A 24,912-nucleotide genomic window follows, 5' to 3' on the forward strand; every position below is an offset into this window, starting at 1 on the left:
ATTTCACCATGAAATCCAAAATTTTCTTACATTCAAGAAAAAACTCCATACGCGATCTGTACGAGAATAGAGAAAAAGCTTCCAAATGAATTCTTTTGTAAGTACACGCTCCCATGAACTTTTAATTGAAATCATATTGTTTTGATGTTTTAAGAAGCATGTGCTATATATGATAATACTTGATGTTTTGAGGTTTGAAAATTATGTTAATAATGGCAGGTATTTTTTAAATGTGTTTTAGTAAGTGATTTCTACTTATGTTTTAATATGAATATGATAATTCATTTGGGTTTGCGATTTCAAAAAGTGCGATTTAAATAGCGATTTTAAAATGTGTGATTTGAAAAAGTGATTTTTAAAAACACAGTTAAGCGTTTGGCAAATTTGCAGTTTAGCCTCTAAAATCGCAAATTAACCTTTAAAATTCTACGTTTTAAAAAAGCATCATCTTACCTGCGAATTGAAAATGCATATTTTCTGCGTTTTCAAATCGCAATTTTTAGAAACGTAATTTCTAAACAATTTATGTTCTGTGATTTGGTTTAAAATCACATTTATAGTCTACGAAATCGCAATCCCAAGCGCAACCTTAATCAAATATAATTGTTACTATTGGTTTTATTTTATTTTTAATGCTAAAATTGTGACGACCTAGGGACAAGCGCTAGCCACATCTACGCTATCACTCCAAAATGATTAATCAATTTAGAGTTTTCCTAAAATCCCTTATAAAGTCCAGTTTCACCTAATAACTAAGTAATGTGGGACTTAACACTCATAATTATTTTTATAAACCACCCACTTTATGTCGGCTACTCATCTTCCCAATATGAAACTGGAGTATTACAAAAACTTCTATACAAAATCATCCTCTTAGTGGATTTTCAAGGTTAGAGAAAAGAGTTAGTGTAGTGTGTTCATGTTGTTTACGAAAATTTAACAAAAAAAACAAGTTAGTTTAACTAAATTTAAAGTTTATAACTTTTGTGGAACAAAACTTTTAATAACACAATGATGGGGTATATAGGGATCGGCCAAGAAGTAAATATTCCTTACTTGAGCCATATGGTATCCATATGATTGAAAAACACATTAATTAGTAATAGTTAATTATAACCTAAGTTTTAAGAAACATAATTTAATGTAAAAGTAATTTTAAAAATCATACTATGAATGTGAGAATTAGGCCAAGGTAGTAAAACTTGTGAGGCCAAAATTTCCATGAAAATGGTCTTAGCTGGTTTTAAAAGTTATATTTTATGTTACCTAGATTATTAACGATTAAACTAGTTTTTTTTAAAAAGGGGGGGGGGGGGGGGGGGGTACATTGTTTTTACCGAACATTTCAAGATATTTATGAATGGAATCAATTATGGAAAATGTATTAAAAAATTGTTTAAAATGTGCATTTGATCCACGTAAAAAAAAAATTTGAGTCTAATTAATTGTTTAAGTTGAGTAGGCCAAGTCAGTAGAATCTTAGTTAGAATAGATCCAAATAGGCATTTTTGGACAAAATCAAATAGGAAGGAAACACAACAACAACAACAACAACAACAACAACAAAAAAAAAAAAAAAAAAGAGTAGAAAAAGAAAAAGAAAAAGAAAAAGCTGAAAGCTTAAGTTCTTTGCCCGTAATAAGGGGTTAATCCAAAAAGGGTCGGTTGGTCTATCGTAACTAGGCTAGAATTTAGATGTTAATATGAGCTCAACATTTGGTTTAGGTAGTTAACAGGCGAGAGCTCCTTTTAGCTGCAGACAAGAGGTAAGTAGATCCCCTACCCTTTCTAAAGTTATTTCATGTCCTGTTATTTCATTTCTTGTTTTTAGTGCCTATATATATGTGTGTGTGAGCTCAACATTTGGTTTAGGTAGTTAGCAAGCAAGAGCTCCTTTTAGCTACAGACAAGAGGTAAGTAAATCCCCTACCCTTTCTAAAGTTAATTCATGTCATGTTATTTCATTTCTTGTTTTTAGTGCCTTATATGTGTGTGTGTGTGTGTGTGTGTGTGTGTGTGTGTGAATATTTGTTTTATTCATGTATTATGAATTGACCATGCCTACATGAAATGTTTCTTAAGATTTTCTTTTTAAAATGAAAAGTTGTTTATTGCAAATTATCTTTTGAAAACACGTGGTTTTAAAAAAATTTTATCTATGAAATCATTTCTAAATATAGTAAGTTACTATTTTTGGAAAGTTTCCAAATTGGGAAAGCATTTTAGAAGGTGATGATTTTGAAAAGTATGAAGATGAAAACCCTCGTAGACATTGCCTTAAGATGCATCAAGAGAAGTGAAAGAGATGAGAAAAGTTTATGAGACGAGGGCATGTGAGTGGAGGAGATTATTTTGGCCACAAGAGAATTCAAAGAAAACAGAGCTCCTTTTAGCTGCAAACAAGAGGTAAGTAGATCACTTACCCTCTCTAAAGTTATTTCAAGTCATGTTATTTCCTTTTTTGTTTTTAGTGCCTTATATATGTGTGTGTGTGTGTGTGTGAATATTTGTTTTATTCATGTATTATGAATTGACCATGCCTACATGAAATGTTTCTTAAGATTTTCTTTTTAAAATGAAAAGTTTTTTTATTGCAAATTATCTTTTGAAAACATGTGGTTTTAAAAAATTTCTGTCTATGAAATCATTTCTAAATATAGTAAGTTACTATTTTTGGAAAGTTTCCAAATTGGGAAAGCATTTTAGAAGGTGATGATTTTGAGAAGTATGAAGATGAAAACCCTTCTAGACATTGCCCTAAGATGCATCAAGAGAAGTCAAAGAGATGAGAAAAGTTTATGAAATGAGGGCATGTGAGTGGAGGAGATTATTTTGGCCACAAGAGAATTCAAAGAAAACAGAGCTCCTTTTAGCTGCAAACAAGAGGTAAGTAGATCACTTACCCTCTCTAAATTTATTTCATGTCATGTTATTTCCTTTCTTGTTTTTAGTGCCTTATATATGTGTGCGTGTGTGAATATTTGTTTTATTCATGTATTATGAATTGACCATGCCTACATGAAATGTTTCTTAAGATTTTCTTTTTAAAATGAAAAGTTGTTTATTGCAAATTATCTTTTGAAAACATGTGGTTTTAAAAATTTCTGTCTATGAAATCATTTCTAAATATAGTAAGTTACTATTTTTGAAAAGTTTCCAAATTGGGAAAGCATTTTAGAAGGTGATGATTTTGAGAAGTATGAAGATGAAAACCCTCCTAGACATTGCCCTAAGATGCATCAAGAGAAGTGAAAGATATGAGAAAAGTTTATAAGACGAGGACATGTGAGTGGAGGAGATTATTTTGGCTACAAGAGAATTCAAAGAAAACAGAGCTTAGTACCGATGTTAGGAAGGAGGCGCAACCATTGAAGGAGGCTTTGCCAGAAGGTGATATTGCATCGACAATCACGCTAAGTGCACTTTAATTAATTAGCGGACGGACAGGTCTACGACCACAGTCGTTACCGTGGTCCCAAGGATCACACAACCCTAGCACTTAGGGTGTAACAATGTACCCCATTTATGAGAAAAGTCATTATGAACAAGATATATTTACAAGTTCTAAAGAAGAAGAATAAGTAGTTTAATTATATTAGAGCTACCTAGTAATGCCGACCATGTGGTACTTGAGCATTGCATGACGTGACCCTGATGAGGACGTCAGGGTTTTAAGGGTGGTAGTTTGTAACACCCCGGTCTCATATTGGGAAGAGATGAGCAGTCCACATAAAGTAAGTGGTTTATAAAGATATTTATGGGTGCTAAGTCTCACATTGCTTAGTTACTAGGTAAAACTGAGTTTTATAAGGAATTTTAGGAAAGCTCCAAATTAATTAGCTCTTTTGAGGTGAAAGCGCCATATATGGTTAGCGTTTTTCATTTGATCTAATCCGTTAAACCAATAAAAGCTTTAAAATATTTAAAATGTATTAATTAGAAAGTTAAACATAATATTGTAAAAATAATGAAAATAAAGTTATACAAATTTATATGAGCTTATATACAAACCGACCTTATACGAGTTTAACTTGTTTAATAAATAAACTAAAATTTATGTTCAAACTCGGTTCATTTAATAAATTAATTGAATTTGAGTTGAATCCAAACTATTCATAAACAATTTGGTTCGTTTGCAACTCTATTTGTGTAGATAAATATAATTACAACAATAGAATAGATTATCTCTCTCTTTTTCTTTTTTCTTTTTTTGGCTTTTTCAAGATAAATCATGGTAAGATTGAATTTTACAATAGGACCCATTACTATTACCTGACTACTTAAATATAGGATGCATTTTTTTTAAAAAAAAAAAAAAAAAAAAAAAAATTGGACAAAACATCTTATCCATTTATTTTCTTAGTTCACATAATAACATTTCCAATCTAACTTATAGCTTCATTGTCAAATGTGATTATAAGAAAATAAAAAGATTAAATTTAAGTGAGGAGGACTTCCAAAATATCACTAAAGAAAATGAAAAAAAACAAATACTTGACTTCATTCACATTGTCAAATAATTTCAAATTGTGATAGAAGTCGACTACACAATTAGTCTCAATTAGAGAAAGCAATACTAAAAAAAAAAATTAAATAAATAAAAATATGAATAAAATAACAAAAAACTTGAATACGTTGGCAGGGGAAAAAAAGAAAAAAAAAAGAAAAAAGAAAAATATTTACAAGGCCAGACCTCGTGAGAGGCAACCGAGAAAGAAGAGAGCGGAGAGAGAGAAAGAAAGAAAGAAAGAAAGAGAGAGCAGCGATCGAGCTACAGAGAGAGAGAGAGAGAGAGAGAGAGCAAAGCTCAAATATAAAATCAGTAAGCCCACCAGAAAAGGAAAAAAAAGAAAAGAAAAAGAAAAAGAAATGCACCGAAGTGAAAAGAATAAAATTGAAAAAGAAAAATAGAAGAAGAGCGCGAGCGAGAGCGAGAGCCGAAGCTTCGAAGATTCGGACCCTGCAGTCACTCAGGTTCGATTTCTCTGCAATTCGTCGAGTTCTTTGAAAGGTCAGAGCTCAATAAATCTCTAACCCTCTTTCCCATACTGTCAAGCCTAGTTTTTGCTCTTCATTGTGCTTCATTTCTCTGCAATTCGATTTCTCTGCTGTGTTCCCACCAAACTCAATTCGTCCAACTCGCTGATCTCTTTTGTTCCACTTCAAATTTCGGGTCTTGAAGTTTGAAGCTTTTTGAATTTCGCGAAAAGAATGAGGGGGGTTTTGATTGGTGCTGTGGTGCAATTTTGTGGTTCGTGCAGTGCGTGAGAAGGCACGGTACTGTTTGGCCCAAAGTTTGGTGATTCGAACTTAGGGTTTTGATTGAGCATGGTTTTCAATGAATTGAGCTTGATTCGGTGGGATTTTGTGACCTCCGTCTTGGGTTTGATCTCTAGGGTTTTGGGTTTGAGAAGATGAGATTTGGGTTTGCATTGTATGGTTTGTGGGTCGGTGAATTCAGGGTTGTTTGGAAATAAGAATACTGGCAATACGGTTGGGAATTGGGGTTTTCGGGGGTTTTTGTGATTCGTTGGATGCGCATTGAATGATATGTGGGAGGGAAATTTTGGGGTCGTTTGGAAACAGAAATAACTGTAATTTGGGTTGAATTGGGGTTACTGGGGGGGTTTGTGATTCTGCAGACGGTGTATGAATCTGTTTCTCGAGAAATGCAACCTCAGCAGAGCTCGAGGATTGATTTGGTTGACTTGAAAGCTCAGATAGTGAAGAAGCTCGGGGTGAATAAGGCGAAATTGTACTTTTCTCACTTGAATAGGTTTTTGAGTGACAAATTGGGCAAGAGTCAGTTTGAAAGTTTTTGCATTCGGGCTTTTGGGAGAGAGAATCTTCCACTGCACAATCAGTTCATAGTTTCAATCTTGAAGAATGCATGCCAAGCCAAGACCCCACCACCAATTTATGTACCAGGTCCCCAAAACTCTGTGATACAAGCTGCAAACAGTTCTCCTGTTGGGGAAGATGTGCATGAACAAAGTGGGGCTGTTTTTCCGAATCAGAATCAAAATGTACCGGTTTGGTCGAATGGGGTTCTGCCAGTGTCCCCACGAAAGGGTAGGTCTGGGATACGTGATCGGAAGCTCAGGGATAGGCCAAGCCCACTTGGACCAAATGGGAAGGTCGAGTGTGTCTCACATCAATCCATGGGAACAGAAGATATCAATAGTAAGGTTAATATGGAAAATGGCGATTTGAATCCGTTTGATTATCAGAGACCAGGGCAGCATCTTCAAGCAGTTGCTGAGCTACATGAGAATGAAAGGGAGGGTGCTGTTCAGCGACCTGCAGAAAAGCCAAGGATACATAGTAAGGATCAGAATGCAGTAGCTGTTATTGAAGATGGGGAAGAGGTGGAGCAGTCAAACCGCTCGAGTTTCTCTAGAAGTCCTCTACTTGCACCCCTTGGGATTCCGTTTTGCTCAGCTAGTGTAGGTGGGTCCCGCAAAGTTATGCCATTGGGTAGCAGTGGTGATTTTATTAGTTATTACGATAGTGGTGGATTGTCTGATACGGAGACACTGAGAAAGCGTATGGAGCAGATTTCAGCAGCACAGGCCCTTGGAGGCGTTTCTATGGAATGTGCTAATATGTTGAATAATATGTTGGATGTGTACTTGAAGCGGTTAATCAGGTCTTGTGTTGAGTTGGTGGGAGTAAGGTCTATACATGAGCCAAAAAAGCACCCTGTTCACAAGCAGCCGACTCAAGGCAAAATTATCAACGGCATGTGGTCGAGTAATCATTTACATATGCAGAGTAGTGGTGGGCCTGTGGAAGTTATGCAGGAGCAAAGACCCCAGGGCTCAATATCTTTGCTTGATTTTAAAGTTGCCATGGAGCTGAATCCTCAGCAGCTTGGGGAAGATTGGCCGTTGCTGTTGGAGAAAATTAGTATGCAAGCATTTGAAGAATGAAACCTCCTGACAAGGACCTGCTTTTTCAAAACGTGGATGGCTTTGTATGTTCTGGTGCAAAGGGGTGAGCGACTGTTGTTGGAGATAATTGATGCACTCAGTTCTGTTCTTACTTCCAGGCTAAACCAGATTCGTTCCAGTTGGTTGAAGCTCTGGCCCTTGCAAATCAATTGTGGGCTTGAGCATCAAAATGTCTGTACTTGCCTGCTGCAGAGCCTGGACTGGTCAGGAAATTATTTAACTGCAACCAAGCAAGTGGTACATTCAAATGGAATGCCCATGATTGGTTGCTCTGTTGTATCTTTAGCATTGATCTTGGCTGTATTTGCCATATCTACAGATCTCAAGCCTTTCTTGTAATTTACAGCCATTGCAGAGGAAAACTAAGAGTTTTGCAGGGATACTGTTGTGTAGCTTGGTGAAAGGTAAAAAATTCACTTGTGTAAGAGCTGCAGTAATGCTCTGTATGTAATGTTAGACTCTGAGAATTAATTGGAATTTGAATATCAATAACACATTAACATCCATTATTATCTCCTTGATGGTTTGACATCGTAGTTTTAACTAAATGACACCTGAATATCCTGCTGCTAATGTATCTTCCCTTACAGAGTTGTTCTAATTGTCACTATTTCATGTTGCAAATAGCAGTGGTGACATATCTTCTTCTTCTTCTTCTTCTTCTTTTTTTTTTTTTTTTTTTTTTTTTTTTTTTTTTTAATTTTATTTATTTATTTTTGTATATGCTGAAATTAGTCGATTCTGTGAAGCTGCTCTGTTTTTCATTCTGTTTTACCATTCAAGAGGTTATGTATTCCTCTCAAAGGCTTGGAGTCCAAAACCAGTTTTGATGTCTCTGTTTGATTTTTACTGATCTAAGATAGCCGGCTGGTCAATGCAACATATTGAATTCATTAGCATCAGATTGGATTAATGTAGTTATTTATCATGACAAATAACTTGAAACTCATGGAGCAACAGATAATAAGCCAAATAAGATACGATGGGGGGAAAATTGGTAAAACAATATTGAAGGGGAAAAAGCAATGAGCATCAGTTTTACTTAAAAGGAAAAAAAAAAAAAAAAAAAAAAAAAGAAAAAAAAAAAGAAGCAATCAACTTTAGTTGACTCAGCTCATTGCTATGTCTATATGGTTCCTAACTTGTGCGGGCCAGTTTACCTTTTAAACATTAATGCATATCAATATGTGTTGTGATGTTGAACTGCAGATCAGTATGATTGTTACATTATTGCTTGCTCTGATTCAGTCTTCCTACAGATAAGTGAATATTTGCCTCTTGAATTTTCTCTCATGTACTAGTCAAATAGGCCTTATTCTTTTATTCAATCTCCTTCGTTCCTGTTCCTCTCGCCCCCTGGGGGCGCACACGCCTGGTTAAGCAAATGCTGCTTTGGATGCTTATGTGGATCTGAAGCTGGCAAAGCACTCTAGTATAGTTTATGAGGGGCTCATGCTTAATGTTTCGTTTCATTTATCATTGCTTGGAACATTGAGTATATCTCCATTATACTAATATCCTTATGATCAACTCACTGATTTTGGGAACTTTCACACACACACCTTTTCTGCAATCACGTCTCTTTTCCAAATGTCTTGATCAGTTATGCTCTTTTGACGACAAGTCTCATGAGTTAACATACGTTTCCAGTTACTTACAAGAAAGAAACATACTTTGCCAGTTTTAATAGATGGAAGCAAACCATACAAAAAAAAATAAAAATTACTTATCAGGTAGCAAGCACTGGTTGAGCCATCCAATGAAAATTTATAGCATTTCAAATTCGATTTCAGTTACATACCTAAGCCCTTTTATAGCAATGGAAATTCTTACTTCTTATACTAACCAGTCTTCTGTATATTCAATTTACAAAAAAGTTCTGGTTGGTTGTAAAAGGGAGAAGAATATTCATTGATTTTTTTTGTGTGTGTGTGTGTTTTGTTTTTGCCATATCCTGCAAAAGGCAGGAATAGGATATGCAATCAAAACTCAGGGTGTCTTACACTATTGGACTGAATGCAAAGGCATATTGCGGTCTTGGCAGTTGACAGCCATGAAAGGCAGTGGTAATAATACACTAATTTAAAATGAAAGATTAGGGTTTGATGTGCCTTTTTTGGAGGATGTGTAGCAGGTTCAAGGACTTACACAACCTGAGAATGGAGGTTTGGCTTCAGTTACTCATAGAAAGATCAACAATGAAGAAATCCTCAGATGCAACTTTTTCAAAGTAGGAAAGATCAAACCAAAGAATTTATTGTTGAAGATGTGGATGAAATGATGCAGGCCAACCACCTGAATTCAATTGTCAACTCTTCAGATTCCATTTTGCTCAGCTCCCATATGTCTTGCCCATAAAGTTTTCTCGTGGCCAGCAACTGTACTTTTCTTATGTATTTGGTAACAAAAAAAGAAGAAGTGGGATTGAAAGATGTAGAGATCCTGAGGGAATGTACAGTAGATAGAAGCAGTGCTGGGCCTTCAAGAGGTTTCCATGGACCTTGCTCATATGTTCATTATATGATGGATGTGTTCTTTAAGTGGTTGATCAGGTCATGCTTTGAGTTGGTTGGAGCAAGGTCTGAACACAAGCTGAAAAAGCACCAGGCTAATTGAATCTGGAAAAAAAGATAGCTGCATATGGAAAATTGGGTAAGGTCTGCAGATGTCTTTTGCTTGATTTCTTGTTTTTTCTGGGGCAACATCTGGAGCAACTTGGAAAAGATTGGTCATTTTGGCTAAATTTCTGGGTGCGCATTCATTGGTCATTTTCCTAAGCAGTGTTGGAGCAGTATGTTCTGCTTTGAGGGCTTGTTGACTTTTATTAAACATTATTGATGCAGCCAGTCTCTTCTTATGCCATGATGACCCAGATGACTCACATTCAAATAATGCCCTGTCCGTTGCAAAATGAGGCTAGAGGGTTTCAACTTGAAGCATATGCCTTCTTGGTGCTGTAAGCCCCTTGACAGTCGGGAATTTATTCAACAGAAATCCCATGTCTGATTGCTTTGTTGTATGTTCAGCATTTTTGTTGGCTGTCTTCCCTACCATCATTACAGATCTTGGGCTTCTCATGTAATTTACAGCCAATAATAAAATCTCGGAGAAGGTTCTGAAATTATACTGTTGTCTAGCTTGGTAAGGAGTAAAGTCATATGCAAAGATCTGCATTATGCGGTGTATGTATTTTTTAAATTGGGAAATTCATTTCTTCTGTTAATGACATTCTAGTGCCCATTATATTGTCCCTGATGGTTTATATATGAATTTTTCTTTCTTTCTTTTCTTTTTGAATTTCCATATGCTACTGTAATATTTTATTATTAATGTGCTCATGAACTGTACCAGTAATTTTTATAGTAGTTATACTACTTACAGATCCAACATCTTAGGATTATTTCCGAAGGTCTCCTTGTAGTCATTCTCTATGCGTGTTTTGTCTTGCTTACTATAATCATTTATCATGCAAAAGATTGTGGTTGCATAAATATTCTTTTTTTTTGCTGTCTTTGTTATGCTGATGCCATAACGAGGAGTCTGGGAGTGTTCTTGATGTGGGGTGTTTAAGATTCGGGAATATCAAAGAACCAGCTTGCCAGGACAACATTTGAATCCTTAGTAACACCTGCTTTTGGTCATTATTCTTCATTTGAAAAATAATTGAAATTGGATTAAGTGGGCAACTGTTATGAATAAGATGAGTAGAAATTCATAACAGAATGGAGAAGTAGTGGATGTTGATTGAAAAAAAGCATTTGAAGTTTTCATAGAATCTTTTCACGTTTCATAGAAGATATGCAAAAATTATCTGATTTAGTTTATTAAGATATGTACTCACAGTTAGAAAGTTGGGTAGATAATAACCGGTATCCTGCATGTATATCCTTTTGATCTTTCCTGGTTTCATCTTCAATTTTCAATCCTTTTTGCTGTAAAAGTTTCCATAGATCACTACCTCGGTTAGTATGTTGTATCTGTACTACTAAGTGTACACATCATAAGTTAGTCTTAAGTTTAAGGCCAGGAACAAAAAAGTCTTGGTATATTCTTTTGGATTTGAAGCAGTGCAGTATGTTGAGAGTTTTATTTAGTTGTTCATGCTTAATTTGTCATTTATTAGTCTCTGTTGGGCGTTTTAAAGATGTCTTTGTTGCAATGACATCCTTCTTTTTAATCATCTGGTATTGAACTTTTTTTTTAGTCAGTCTGTTTTCAGTTGACTTAAGGACGTTCCATCAACAACTGGAAGTTTTTTTTTGATAAGTAATGAAATTTTTATTGAAAGCGTAAGGCGCCCCTCCGTACACTAGAAGTATACAACAGGAAGCACTTAGCTAGAATTCGAGAAGGACAACTGGAAGTTGCCACTCATAATGGGAAAATAGTAACCTGTTTGTACTTATATTCTAATAACAGTTGTTTCCTCAATGCCTTTGCTTCTAACTTCTAAGATATGTTTGGAAGCTCATAGCTTGGTCAAGCCTGCTGAGTATTTACATTTTCATTAGCTTACGTGAACTACTTATCATGCAAAACATTGAGGCAGCATGGGCAATCTCGTTCAGTAACTACTATATATTTTATTTGAATGACTGCATCATATTTTATTCCTGTAGAAAACTTAGAAAGTTCCATCTTCTCCAAAGGTGGGAGGCAGATTGATTTCGATCTGTTTAAAATTCATGCAATATCTAACCTCCAGCTGGAAAAACTGAAATTGGAATTTGGAGTAAATAGAAGATTTAGTTAGGAAACATTTGGCTATTTACATTTAATGGGGAAAGCAATTTCTAAATAACAGTAATTGGTATATTCATTAGATATATGTAGTAATTTGTGTAGACTAATTTTATCACATTCTCTTGATCCTCTTGGGAGGGGTGGGTTGGAGGCCTTGTCCCATTAATTCTTTTGGCCACTATGGTTAAGACAATATTTGCTTGAGGAATTGAAGATGTGCCTTTTGTACTGGCATTCTGTTAGTTATACATTTGTTTTGGATTTCTTTGATCTGACACTTAAGTGCCATGTACAATTGAATGGTAGAACTTTGAGCAGGAAGCCAGCACAGGTGGGGCCACCTAATTGCGCCACAAATGCTTGACGTTTGAAGGAAATAAACTTTTAGTACTGTTGTAGCACATCTTTTATTGGTAAGCCTTTGCTTAGAGACAAAAACCTCTGTACAGAATGGAATTAGTGAGCTTTTCTTCAATTTCTCTGTGACATTTACAAAATATTGCTTGTAGATGATACTTGACCATTACAAAAAAATAGTAATTCATAACCTTTGTCATTTTGACGGCTTGTTTTGGCAATTTCCTTGAAGAAGGGTGGGCTGGGAATTATTATCAGCAGTGGCCCAGCCCCCTTGGAGCAGAATTGAAGGCAACTTGTACTCTATAGAAACAGCTTGAAGATAGTGGTCATCAACTTAACATGGAATGTGGGTGAATGATTTGAGCGACTTCCAGAGGCCATCGTATCATCCTCAAAATACTTACTGTACAACCTATGTATGTTGCAGGAGGTTTCACTTCAGCAGCACAAAGAAAGACCGAGAAACAAAGAGTCCTGCAGATGCTCCAGTTTCAAAGTATTTTTCACCGAAGTAATTGATGTTGCTGGCCAACAACTAGAATTTTGGTACAGGTAATCTTTTATAGTTCCCAGCGGTAGAGCTATCATGTGTTTACTATCATAGAGCCACATTACTTTTGTTAGCTATTGTGTTTGCTGGTTTCAGTCGGATAAATGAGACACTTGGGGAAACATCTGGAGTAGATTGCAGCAGTGTTGGATCTTTGATGGCTTTTAATGAAATGCGCTTATTTGTTGAAATACTTGTTGGATTAGTGTGATTTTAAAGTGGTTTATTAGGTCTCGCGTGTTAATTGGTGGGAACATCAAGATTGACCTGAAAAGGCAACGTGCCTACAAGCAGTAGCAATGGCCATATGCTATGCAACAGTTGCAGGTGGAGCCAAATATGCAGTGACTAGGATAACTCAGCCCTTTGCTTCTGGAGAAAAATTTTCAAGAAAGAATTACTTATGGTAACAATGGTTTTTCCCTCATTACGAGTTGATACATCAAGTTGGACTTTTTCCAGCTAGTTGAAGGGCTTACATCTGTCTTCAGACATTGCTGAAGCAGCTATTTTCTTATGGCGATGAGGAATCGTATTACTCCTGGTCAAGCTAATTTGCAAGATTGGATAAAGTCTTGAGCACTAATTGTTTGTGTTCTCTTTGCAGTGATAGGCCATACGTAGTTGGCATCCATGCACCAGCAACAGCCAAAAGTGGGTGCTTAACAGAATGCCAGGTCTGGTTGCCCGTTGCCTGATATCTATTTAGCATTTGTGTTCCCTGTATCCACCATGATTTCTGTTGGCTTGAGTATCTGCTTCCGACTAAGGCATAGCTTGTGAGCCAGTGAAACTCTGACAGAACTGCTATGTCTGCTTGTCTTATATGGTGCATCCAGTTCATGTGGGCCTGTCTTCTGTCATCATTAGACCTTTGCATGCAATATGCTGCCAATGAGTAGGAAACCGACTAGGCCCAGGATTTTAGTGGGGGTGGTGAGCCCTTAAAAAGGTCGTAATTTATCTTATGCTGATGATTCCTGGTGCCTGAGAAAAAACTTTTCCAAAATGTATTTGAGGAGGCCAGGTAAGGCTTACTTTCCAAACTCCTTCTGTCTTTAGTTGAACCCTAGAACTCTCCAGTTTAGATGGGGACGTGATACAAACTTCAAATAGAACTCACGCTTAAAAATCGGCTTGCAAGAGCCCATTCTTATGACACTAACCCGATGATAGTTTTTTCTCACTTATCAATATTCAATGACTTAACATTATGCACATACATAATACTAAAACATTTTAATCTAGCCTATAAGTCGCCCTTCCGGGACTCGGCCACAAAGCCGCAACTCATATGATCCCATACTCGACGAGATACGTTTGATTTCATACTCGACATGGTGGTGGCTCTGATACTAACTGATACAAAATCAACTTACAAGGAGAGTGTTTCGGAGCTTATAACCACGACTAACATTACACTTAACAGATGTGAAACACATAGGATCGTAATAGGAGGACAGTGCTTATGTGCATATGTTGCTTTCTTCTTATTAATGACAATAGTTTGCAATTAGACAATGTTCCAATCTTGTATCAGTAATGTGTCCTATTTCCCGTGTTGTCTCCCTCTTTGTATCGGGTAACGGAAAAATTGTGGTAGAAGAGGGTGAAATGGGAGTACATACGGTAATATTGTGGAGAACTTGTTGACAGTTTCTGAGATTCCTCGAGTTTTGGTGAACTGGCGATAGATCTTATCCTGCATGTTTTTGATTTTTCCGGTTATTTGATAATAAACAGTTGGATTCTTCTTGGAGGACGGTCCTTCCAACTAAGCTCTCTCCCAAAGACCCTTCGCTCCCCCCTTCACCGAAGCAAATGGGTTCTTTAAATTCTGTGAGTTGGGGTAGCTACTGAGATCTATGAAGTCAATTATGTCTCTCGTAGAAGTTGGCTAGCTACCTCTCGTTTTGTTCTAAGATTCTTCCTATTTTTAGGTCATTTATGGCATAGAGGAAAGGCTCGTGTGGCTGCAGCCGGATTTTGAAAAGGAATTGATCGTGAATCTAATCTTTTTTTTTTTTTTTCTGTTCTGGTTTTATTTTCTCTTTTCCTTTCTCTTCTTTTGTAGAAAGATGAAAGCTAAGTCTACCGACACATGTCCGCCTTTGCCATGCACACACCCATTCACTGGTTTTTCCGCCCCCAGATCCACCTTGTGCCGCTGCCAACCAGCCAAACCACCAGCGTGTGAGGCACACGCGCCGCCTCCTATGTTTATGGCTGCAATTCTTCCAATATTCGAGAGCCCATTCCCACCTTATTCTTCAATAAAGTAAGAACGATTTTCTCTTTTGTTCGGAACTGTCACAAAGCATGCTCCTTTGTCAATGGATGTGAGTTAGGTGATCTTTATCGATGGCCTTATCGTAGTCATCCTCAGTGCACTCCTTGTTCATCAGTCCAATCTTCGGTATGCATTACATACTGTTGTAAAGGTAACCTTTTGGTCAATGAACTATGGGACTGGATTTTTTTTGGATCCATTTCCCGTTTGATTTGTAGCTTTATTTTCTTGCACTGTAATAGCTGTTTTTTGGGTCCCCCCAGCCCTTCCTTTTGTAGTCTTCTTTCTTTTTCTTTCTTTCTTTCTTTCTTTTCTCTTCTTTTTTCTTCTTCTTTTTTCTCTTCTTCTTCTTTTTTTTTTTTTTTTTTTTTTTTGGTAATGTACTAAGAACATATTTTCTTGGGGCGGTAAATAATGGGAAGTCCTAAATTCAGGGATTGGAAGTAAAAACGACTATATTATTTTCAGGTCAAATAAAAATAATAAATAAAAAAATAAAAAGAAAGAAGAAGAAAGGTACAACAATAACAGAAGGCAAAGCGATAATGAGAGTGATTTCACTTTGACCAGCAGAAACAGCTCGTCTAATAAGGTTATACGCAGACCAGTTAGAGCTACATAAAGACAACTATGAAATACAAAACCTAAGCGACCAGAATGAGAGAGAAAAATAGAAGATAATATCGAAACAAAAAAGAGACAATCGATGACACTACTCAGTGAAATTTTGGAATTGTTTATGTTAAAAGAATTTTCAAAATTAATATGTTTATATTTAATTTGTGGTTTGGAAATGTTTTAAATGAAAGGTATTAAAGAGCATTGAATGTAGAAAGTCTCGCATAAAAAAAAAAAAGAATCAAATTGACATTTAAAAGGCTTAATCCACCTCATGCATTTGTTTTAAAGTGATGCTTGGGTGTATGCACTTGTGTGTATACTTTATTATAGTGCGAAACACCAGACGCATGCGCGTGCGTGGCAATGGACTGTAGGGCGTTAGTGGCGCCTTAATGACGTACTTGACACTTAGCTTGGAGCGATTAGATCATGATTGTTTCCATTTGGCTCGAAGAAACCTTTGCATGCCTCCATTACCTTTTGTAAGGCGTACGCCCGATAGAAACTGTCTACCTGAGACTATTCCAAAGTCTGTAGGTCCTGACAAAAGATTAGAATTCTAACTCTTCCGAAGTGGTATCTCACTTACTGCTCGCCACCTAGAAGGTCTTCTTTGCCCTCTTCCTAAGCTGCACAGGAAAGGCCGAAAGCCAATCTCAGGGAACAGTGAAGCTTCATAAGGTTTTTCTGTCTAAGTGTAGGGAACAATAAAGCTTCATAGAAAGTTTTCGAGTACCACAGTGAGATAGTGATCCCTATGCCCTAAAAAAATGCCCGAGGGCCCACTTATGCTACTTCCAAGCCCACAAGTCCACTATTGCCAAGCAAGGGACGGCAATAACTAAAATTTCGATACCTAAATTAATTCACCCAAAGACTTTCAAGACCGAACCAATCTCATTCTTTTCTTCATTATTGGAACGTGCCAACCAAAGCAAAAAAAGCGAAGCTCCTCCTTAATGCTTTATCTATGATTTACTTAAAATTAAAAAGATTTCAGTGATTTATTACCTCGCTTGCCATGTGACTATAATCGTTGGTCATAACTTAATCTAATTGTTAAAATTAAGTGTCTATTAAATTAGCAGTTTATTACTGTTGAATTAGTAGTTAATTTTGAAATTAAGTGACAGTAAGTGAATGGACATAAATAATGGCAATTTTTAACACTATATACATAGTCTACTGCAGCCCAGTTTTGTTAAAACAAAATTAAAAAAAATTAAAAAAAAAAAAAAAATCTTCTTTTTCTCTTTTAACACCTTTTGTACTTTAAATTTCGAGTTTATGCCTCTTGTTAGAATAGAAAATCTTAGGGTATTCAGGTTTAGTTTCGTTTGTGCAAAACGCAACTTAACAACAGATGATTTTTGGGCTCCATTGTATCCTTAAAAAATATTTGCTATAAGTTTGTAACCTTTTGCATACCATTTCTGGTGTGGGCAAAATAATCGGCGGAGAAATGTATAAAAGCATACCAAGCTCAAACGTGTTTCTTGACTGGACGCTACAGACCTTGAATCAAATTTCTCACTTCACTTTAAACTAGTTCTAAGCTCAAACATGTTTCAATTGGACATTTATTTAAGTCAACTCGTTTGAGTTAATTTAGGGAATAGACCTTTCATTAACGGGATCCCCAAATGGATTTTTGGGTAGGGGCATGTGAGAGTGGGCTCTCCTTTCTAAGCTGAGGCTTCTTGAGCTGAGAGCCTACTTGTCTAGGGGGCTCATTTGGGGGCAGGAGCCCCTCTCACAATTTTTTCTGCCCCTCCTTTTTGTACAGGGAATGGTAGGGAATTCGAATCCACCTTTCATCGAACGGGTAGATTTTAAGTAAAGTAAAGAATCACTAGTGATCTCATTTAGAAAGAAAAAAAGAAAGAAAAAAGAGTGATCTCACAGGCTTTTGATTCACAAGGTCTTAAAGAAAAGTAAAGAATCACTAGTGCAATTCTCACAGGCTTTTGATTCACAAAGTACACAAAATGTTAATGCAACTTATTTGCTTCCCATTTTCAACAAATTGTGGACAGATTTATATGTTTGTATAACAATACTCCACTAAGCTGAGAATGGATCTAAATTATATAATACTAATTCACTAATTGTCTTTAAAATTTGAACCGAAAAAGAAAGAAAGAAAGAATTTAATCATTTACATCATCACTTAACCTTAAGCTAATATAAAAAGAATAAATTTAAGCATTTAATTAATATTTTAACACGTTCCTGAATCTGCTAAAGCAGTGGCGCAATCATGGTACTTAGAGAGTTCTCTCTTTACTTTTTCATTTCCTTTTGTTTTCCTAAACAAAAAAAAATTCTCCAACGAATTTTTCTCATGCCATGCTTCCTTTTCTTCTTTTTTTGGTGAGTACACGGCATGCTTCTCATGTATCACCATCTTTACCACCTGATATAAGTTTCTTCTGAATAAGAGTGAAAATAAATCTAAGTTCCACAAGCACCAAGACTAATAAAAAGTACCATTTCAGTAAGAGGAGAGGGAGAGAGAGAAGTATCTTCATTCACAATTCCAATGTGAAGTTCACCTATCAAGCCATTAGCCTGCGTTTATTAGTAGCCAATTGAGATGAAAGAGATATGATATCTACATTATAGAGAGAGAGAGAGAGAGAGAGAGAGAGAGAGAGAGAAAAGAAAAAGAAAAAGAAAGAAAGAAAGAAAAAAGATCAATGAAGATGAAAGAGAATGACTTAATTTTGTACAAAAGAAAAAAGTCAGTCTCCTGCAACTGATTTAATGAATTGAACTAACAGGACAGCAAAGACTATGGTGAGGATGCCGCCGATGCTTTGCATATGGGGCACCAATTCTTCAACCGCAGCCAATCTTGTACGCACACCACATGATACCTGTGCTTGCATTGCAATCTACCCACTTCATCTCCAACCACATACTCTTCCTGCAGAAAAGAAGATCCTACTCAAAACCATGGAAGTATAGGTTGGCGGAATCCAAAAACCAACTCTTAAAATCGTAATTAAGACATTATTGGCTTGTTCTTAGTCGATCAACTAATAAAATATATAGGGATTGCAATTGTTTGTAAAGAATCCTATCTACTCCAGAATTGCGATGAATCCAATACATAATGTCTCTAAATACTTGATCTGAGGAGTAACTGAAACCGAAATGGAATACAAACCCAGCTGGTACCAGAGTCTGCAATGGTTTTAATTTAGCTGTATAATTTCTATTCTAAGGTTCATTCAGTTCCCATGTTATTGTTCTTGACCCCTGGTAGTTCACACCTGACTTCAGTTAGAGTGTTTTTAGAAGCAAATGAAAATTAGTAAATGAAGTAGCAATTATGGTGTGGGGAAAAAAACCTGGCAGATACAGCATTTGACATCATCCTTGTCCTCACTACAGCCCACATCTGCATCCTCTGGAGCTGCAGACTCATAGATGCTTCTCTTCAGGCAATTTGACAGTGCTTCTTCTGTTAGTGCTGTGCTCACAGTTCCCATCCTCTCTTCTAAAGCTAATAGATCCTGTTCATGTAGCAGTGAAATGCTTTACAAAAAAACAGCTATACATAAAATTGGTAGCCAAATGGGTATTACTTTTGAACACATAAAACTATAATTCATAACTTTACTATTAGAAGTTCTTTTTAATTCAAGTATGTATAACCAAAAAAAAAATTACAAGCCAGAAATAAGTCCAACAAGATAGAAGAAAAGATAAGTGAACTTTAGCACCACAGCAACATTTTAACAAACCTCATATGACATGTTATCAATATCCAGTCTCATGTCTCTATGCTGATCATGGCCATATAGGCCATTAAGAAACAAATTGGTCTCCAGAACAAGTATTTGCTGCAAGACAAGAAAAAAGAGTTAACAACGAACAGTCAATCAGGTGACATGCAAGCTCAGGAGAAAAGAAAAAAACCAGGTGAAGTGGAAATCCCATAAACAACTACCTCATATGTTAGCTCTTCATCTTGTTCGATCCTCTCGAGTGCCAATAATACCTGCACAAAGATCATCAAACAAAAGTGCAACATAAAGAGGCTTTCTTACAAGACCATACTAAAGGAGATTTACTTAAAAGAATTTATATAACCCTAGTACCTCTGCAATCCCATCTATGTTGTAGCGCCGGATGCCATCCTGATTTGTCAAAGAGTGTGTCATGCCAACTTCTGCAGGATTAGCTGGCATAAGACCACGTAACCTCTCACTGCGACTTCCTGGTCGACTATAAGATGTAGCACGACTCAAGGGAGTTTCTGCAGAGAGATGATGTGATGAACTAGGACCATTCACATTGATAGGCTGAAGCATTTGAGGGATTGCAATAGGGGGCTCATTTGGTGACAGACTGTTTCCATTTCCTTGATTGGAGAGCCTTCCCCTAGAGTGATCATTAACTGATCTCCTAGTCCTAACTGATGCAACACCATTATCCCTCTGAGCAGGCAAATTTCTAGCTCGTCTTGAATCAGAGATGGAGATGCCATGGCTAGAACTGGAGTTCTTTCCTTCCAACGGCAACCCATTCATCTTCTTCCCTCTAGCAGTGGAGCTGCTTTCTCCTTCAGAATTTCTCCTTTTTACCATATCCTTCTTTTTACTGAGGCTTGAATCTGAAGAGGGGCAACCCGATGGGACAACATCAGATATCGAATTGCATCTGAGATTTCTTAAACCAATTCTGCTGGCACCAGCACTCGTGGCCTGAACAGAGCTCTTAGATCCCATAGATATAGGGGAAGCAACTAGAGTATCTTGGTTGCGCAGTCCAGTGCTTTGATGAAGATTCCTCCGAGATCTTGTATCTGATGCTACACTAGAGCTTCCTGTCTCCATTAACGTGACACTCTTAGACTCTGCAGTTTCAGACCCTCTCTCAATCTTTCCAGGTGGGGGAGTGAGTTCTGAAACCTCTGGCTCATCCTGAACACTACTAGTTTCAGATGAATCAGATTCCAACTTTGAAGATAGCTTCTTTTGAGGTTCAGTGACAGGTTTTCTTCCCTTGCTGATCGCAGAGTATGTCCTAGAGGAACTTCCAATTATTTCCTTGCCACTGGAAGAGGAGCGGAACAAAGGCCTTGAAGATTTGGCCTTCTCCGAACAGCCATTTTGAGCACCTCTTGTGGAGCTCAGCCTGCCACTGCAACCAGTTCGGTTGCAAAATTGAGCATTATTATCTCTATTGTTCGCATTATCTCTCAGCACAAGACCAGACCCCTTTCTAGGGACAACAATCCCATCTACAGCTCTTTTACCAGAATATTCATCCATGAATATGTATCTGTACCCTCCAAATCCGCTACAAGAACATAAATGAAGTGTTTGACATCAGCAAAACCTCTAGTGTGTTGGTATTAGTGGGAATAACAAAATTGCGCTTCTTTAAACTGACACAGAAATGCTTTTACAGATGAAAAACAAATAAATAGAAAACGTACACAACCCGCTATGGTAACTAATCATTGATGGAAATTATACAAAGTCCTGCCAAGCTTGCAGAACACAGGTAGATAGGTAAATTACTTACGTAAGCCAAAAATTTCTTGGGTAGACACGTAATTATAAGTTAAGGTGACCTGAACTGGCGCAAATCAAGTAAAATAAAATATCCTAACAAGCAGATACAAAGCAGCTAAATAAGGCAAAAGCCATAAATTTTCGCCAAGGAAAATCAAGATTGATAATGAAACGTACACTGTTAATCACAAACCAAATGAAAGTAAAAGTTTCACATGTATACCTATGCTTGAAATCTTTGGACTACGACATACAAACTTTGATACCTTATTCAACTTTAAGATCACTGGAGACATGGACAACGTTAGACCTGCTACTTCCAACAAGAACCCTAATTTAAGTTATTGATCCAACCAATCAGCAGGATGCGAAAACAGGGAAATAGTGTCCTGATCAATTTTCAGTGACTTTTGCAACCATAGCCCAAGCTCTATGCCTAGAAGGCCTGATTTCGCACACCTGCTTAGAGCTGAAGATCCATAACCTCTTTCCAGCAGAAAATAAATTTAATTGCAGAAGTTGGAGTCCATTTTGAAAAGTTCTTAACAAAAATAATAATAATTCTAAGGCAGTCATGGCATTTTGAAAAGTCCTCAGAAAAAAAAAATATATATATATATTGAGATTGTTACGAACATTAAAAGCAAAATCATCAGACCAACAAGCACTAAAATCATATGCAGCAAACAGAGTAACGGGCAAGTTATACAATAGTAAAAGGATAAAAAAGCATATTATCTTCAATCTACATTATCCTCACTCCATCTACTGTATTCGGTAAGAATAAAACGATTAAGTCTTTTTTGGCCTATAAATTTGAAAACCTTTTAAATAGCAAAGGATTACCAACACAAAATTTGATGTCAACAGAGAAACAAAGGCCTCAAAAACATCATTAAATAAAGCAAACAGCAAGGTAGCAGAAGAAACCCACTTCCCAACAAGTTGAAATCTATCATAATTAAACAGAAACAATCAGACAAGCGCATATATAATCTCACAAAGGAAAGAAACAAAGCACAAGGATATAAGAAGACCTCGGCTATCAAGTGATCAACCATGCGCACAAAAGAGAAAAACAAACATATCAACAGTCTCTGAACATTAGAAGGAACAAATAAAGGAAGAAAGAGAGGACCCAGATGGCCACATGCCCATATTTCCATCCCCTAAAAAGTAGGTCTCTTTCAACTTTTTTAACGACATAACCTTTGATTGAATTATTCTCCACACAATACTTCCGCTTCCTATTTTTATCTCCGTGATATCAGGGCTCATAAAGCTGAATAAGCCCACCAAAATCAATTTTAATTAAAAAAGGAAGAGCGAAATAATTATATAGCTTTTAGCTCCCCAATATTTTCGAACAACCAACCATGCCAATATTCATTTATACACCAAAAAGAATAATATATGAATTTTAAGACTCCAGTTCAAAATTAACCCCAAGTTTCACGTAGCAACCATCCGGAAAAATTATTTATTAAAACCATAATTGTGTCGAAGAAAGAAAGAAATCTCTTTCAATATTTTCCGAGAAACCAAACACAAAATTGATTGGGGGACAAGGCCATCATACGCGAACCAGAACCAAAAAACCAATAAAATCCATTCTCAACCAAAAAAAAAAAAAAATTAAAAAATGAACCCATATCCAAAAAAGCGAAAACAATTGAGTACCCATTTCTCCTGACCGAAAAATAATTGAATACAAATTCATTGAGAAATAGCCCAAACAAATATTGATAAAAAAAAAAAAAAAAAAAAGTAGAGCAAAACAAAAAAGTCCGTCCCATATGCAGAAACCCAAAACAAGTTGGTGAATATTAATAGAATCAAAAGGTCGTGGAAAAAGTTTCGAATTCTCGCTGTTTACCTTTTTCTTATTCTTCTTCTTCTTCTTGTTTTTCTCCTTTGAATACCACCCGAAAGAAAAGAGTTCACAGCTTTTAGACTTTAGAGCGAGAAACTAATAATAATAAGATTTTAGAGAGAGAGAGAGAGGACGGACGAAAACGGAGCAGAAACGTGTGTGAAAGATCCGAGGCTTAAAGCAAAGTCCAATCTTATGAAGGACTTCTTTTTTAGGGTTGGTGGGGCCCAACAGACACGCACCGTAAAAATGAACAAACTTGACATATATATATATATATAAAAACCAAACAAATACCAGTTCTGCCGTCCAATGAGTTCGGTGATATCTCAGCCGTTGGATATATGGAATGTTCCGGAAGGGGTCCAGTCATCCACGGCTGCTGCGACTCCGACGTCATCCTCAACCCCTTTCGCCTTTTGTGGACGGGAAGGAACACAACTACTTCACATCCTCAGTGCCCCCACAAGAACACAAGCTGATCAGCTCTGGCCGCCTTAGGCCTAACCTCTTCTTTTAATTTCTTTTCTTTTTTTTTTTTTCAGGTTTTTAATATATATATATATATATTAAGTTATGGTGGATACTATATTTTTATTTTACAATGTATTTAACAAAAATTAATCAAAGAATTACTAAGTTAGTTGTCTTGGATGAATGTTTGATAGAAATATAATTTCTAGTATTTCTCTTTTATTTTAATTTAAAATCTATTTTGAGATGATATAAATATGATGAGTAATATTTTGATGAGATTTGTTTTTTTTTTTTTTTTTTAATTATATGTTGTTTGTTAATTATTTTTTCTGCTCTAAACAAAAGCATTACAAACATTTCAAACACAAAATGCTCCTAAAAATATAAGAATAATTTTCACCTTTATATCATATTAAAATACTTTTCTAAATTTTTTTTTTAAAAAATACCTTTCAAAACACATGAACAAGCAGCACAACTCTATTTTAATTTTAAAAAAAAATAATAATAATTTTGTGTTTAGCCAGTCCAAATTATTTGAAAAGGAAAAGTTGCACGTGTGTACGTACCAGGGCCAGGGGCTTATATGAGACGAAGAAGAGTTTTAATCTGTGAAACAGACATTTTTGTTGTTGGTTTTTCTTTTTCTTCCAAGAACTTATTAGACAAAGATGGTTTTTAATATGTGAAATTGACTAGAGTTTTTTTTTTTATTATTTATTTATTTATTAGTCCATACCATTTTCTTTTCTTTTTTCTTTTTTGTTCCCTGAGGAAAGTTGGTCAATATCGTACTTCTCGACCTTTTGGCCAACATTTAAAATGAGTGACAACTAATTTCTGTAGATCTTAACCATTCTTTAACCTATAACCATTATTTGTTTTGTTTTGTTTAGTTTTTTTTTTTTTTTTTTTTTTTGTTAGAAGTGTTTTATATTTAGGTTGTTTGTTATTATTTTTATTTGAGATGTGTTTGGTATCATTTTCTTGCACATTTCTTTTACAAAACTACCATTTAATATGTGAGACTCACGTGTATGTCCCACAGATTTAATGATAAATTTGCACATCTCTTATATAGGGAGATTAACAAAAGATGTGAAAGAGAATGAAATGAAATATTTCTCTTTTATTTTGAGAAGAGAAAACAAAAGACAGAAAACAATACTGTTTGGTAAAACTTTGATAAGAGTTTTGGGTTTTGAAAGAATTTTGAAAAATGTAGGGGGGGGGGGGCTACATTTAAGAAAAGTTGTAAAATTGGTTTGGAAAAATTTGAGAAGAGTTTAGTTAAAAATTATAAAAATAAAAAATAAAAAAATTAATTAATTAATTAATTAAAGAAAGAAATAGTGTTGCCACCACGATGGTGATGGTGTTGCCACCGCGATGGTGATGTCATCTCCGTGGTGAGATCAGTTGTCGACACCCAATGGCGGCGACAAGAGCACTGCCAAGTTTTTTTTTTGTTATGTTTTATTTTTTATATTTTATTTTTTGAGTTTTATGTTTGT

General features: G+C 36.0%; 2 protein-coding genes across 2 annotated transcripts; one reads left to right on the top strand and one right to left on the bottom strand.

The window, feature by feature from the left end:
* Positions 1-4,746: 4,746 nt before the first annotated feature.
* On the top strand, positions 4,747-7,467 carry LOC133871332 (uncharacterized). Its single transcript, XM_062308757.1, has one exon. It carries the CDS (start codon positions 5,670-5,672, stop codon positions 6,930-6,932), a length of 1,263 nt encoding a protein of 420 aa, XP_062164741.1. The 5' UTR covers positions 4,747-5,669; the 3' UTR covers positions 6,933-7,467.
* A 10,560-nt stretch (positions 7,468-18,027) lies between these two features.
* LOC133870723 (probable E3 ubiquitin-protein ligase RHG1A) lies at positions 18,028-23,086 on the bottom strand. The gene is made up of 6 exons (XM_062307925.1): positions 22,925-23,086; positions 19,627-20,830; positions 19,476-19,526; positions 19,270-19,368; positions 18,874-19,038; positions 18,028-18,446 (listed from the first exon to the last, which is right to left on the bottom strand). Exons 2-6 carry the CDS (start codon positions 20,800-20,802, stop codon positions 18,312-18,314), a joined length of 1,626 nt encoding a protein of 541 aa, XP_062163909.1. The 5' UTR covers positions 20,803-20,830; positions 22,925-23,086; the 3' UTR covers positions 18,028-18,311.
* Between the last annotated feature and the right edge of the window lie 1,826 nt (positions 23,087-24,912).

This window comes from Alnus glutinosa, chromosome 6 (assembly GCF_958979055.1).
Source record: "Alnus glutinosa chromosome 6, dhAlnGlut1.1, whole genome shotgun sequence".
In the NCBI taxonomy this organism is placed as follows: domain Eukaryota; kingdom Viridiplantae; phylum Streptophyta; class Magnoliopsida; order Fagales; family Betulaceae; genus Alnus; species Alnus glutinosa.

Bases quoted from the DNA above. Each gene is read 5' to 3' on its own strand.
- LOC133871332 (XM_062308757.1), top strand. From the start codon at position 5,670: ATGCAACCTCAGCAGAGCTCGAGGATTGATTTGGTTGACTTGAAAGCT.
- LOC133870723 (XM_062307925.1), bottom strand. From the start codon at position 20,802: ATGGATGAATATTCTGGTAAAAGAGCTGTAGATGGGATTGTTGTCCCT. The intron at 19,527-19,626 runs GTACTAGGGTTA...ATCTTTGTGCAG, and splicing joins ACATAGATGGGATTGCAGAG to GTATTATTGGCACTCGAGAG. The intron at 18,447-18,873 runs GTTTTTTTCCCC...TCTTTTCTGCAG, and splicing joins TCAAATGCTGTATCTGCCAG to GAAGAGTATGTGGTTGGAGA.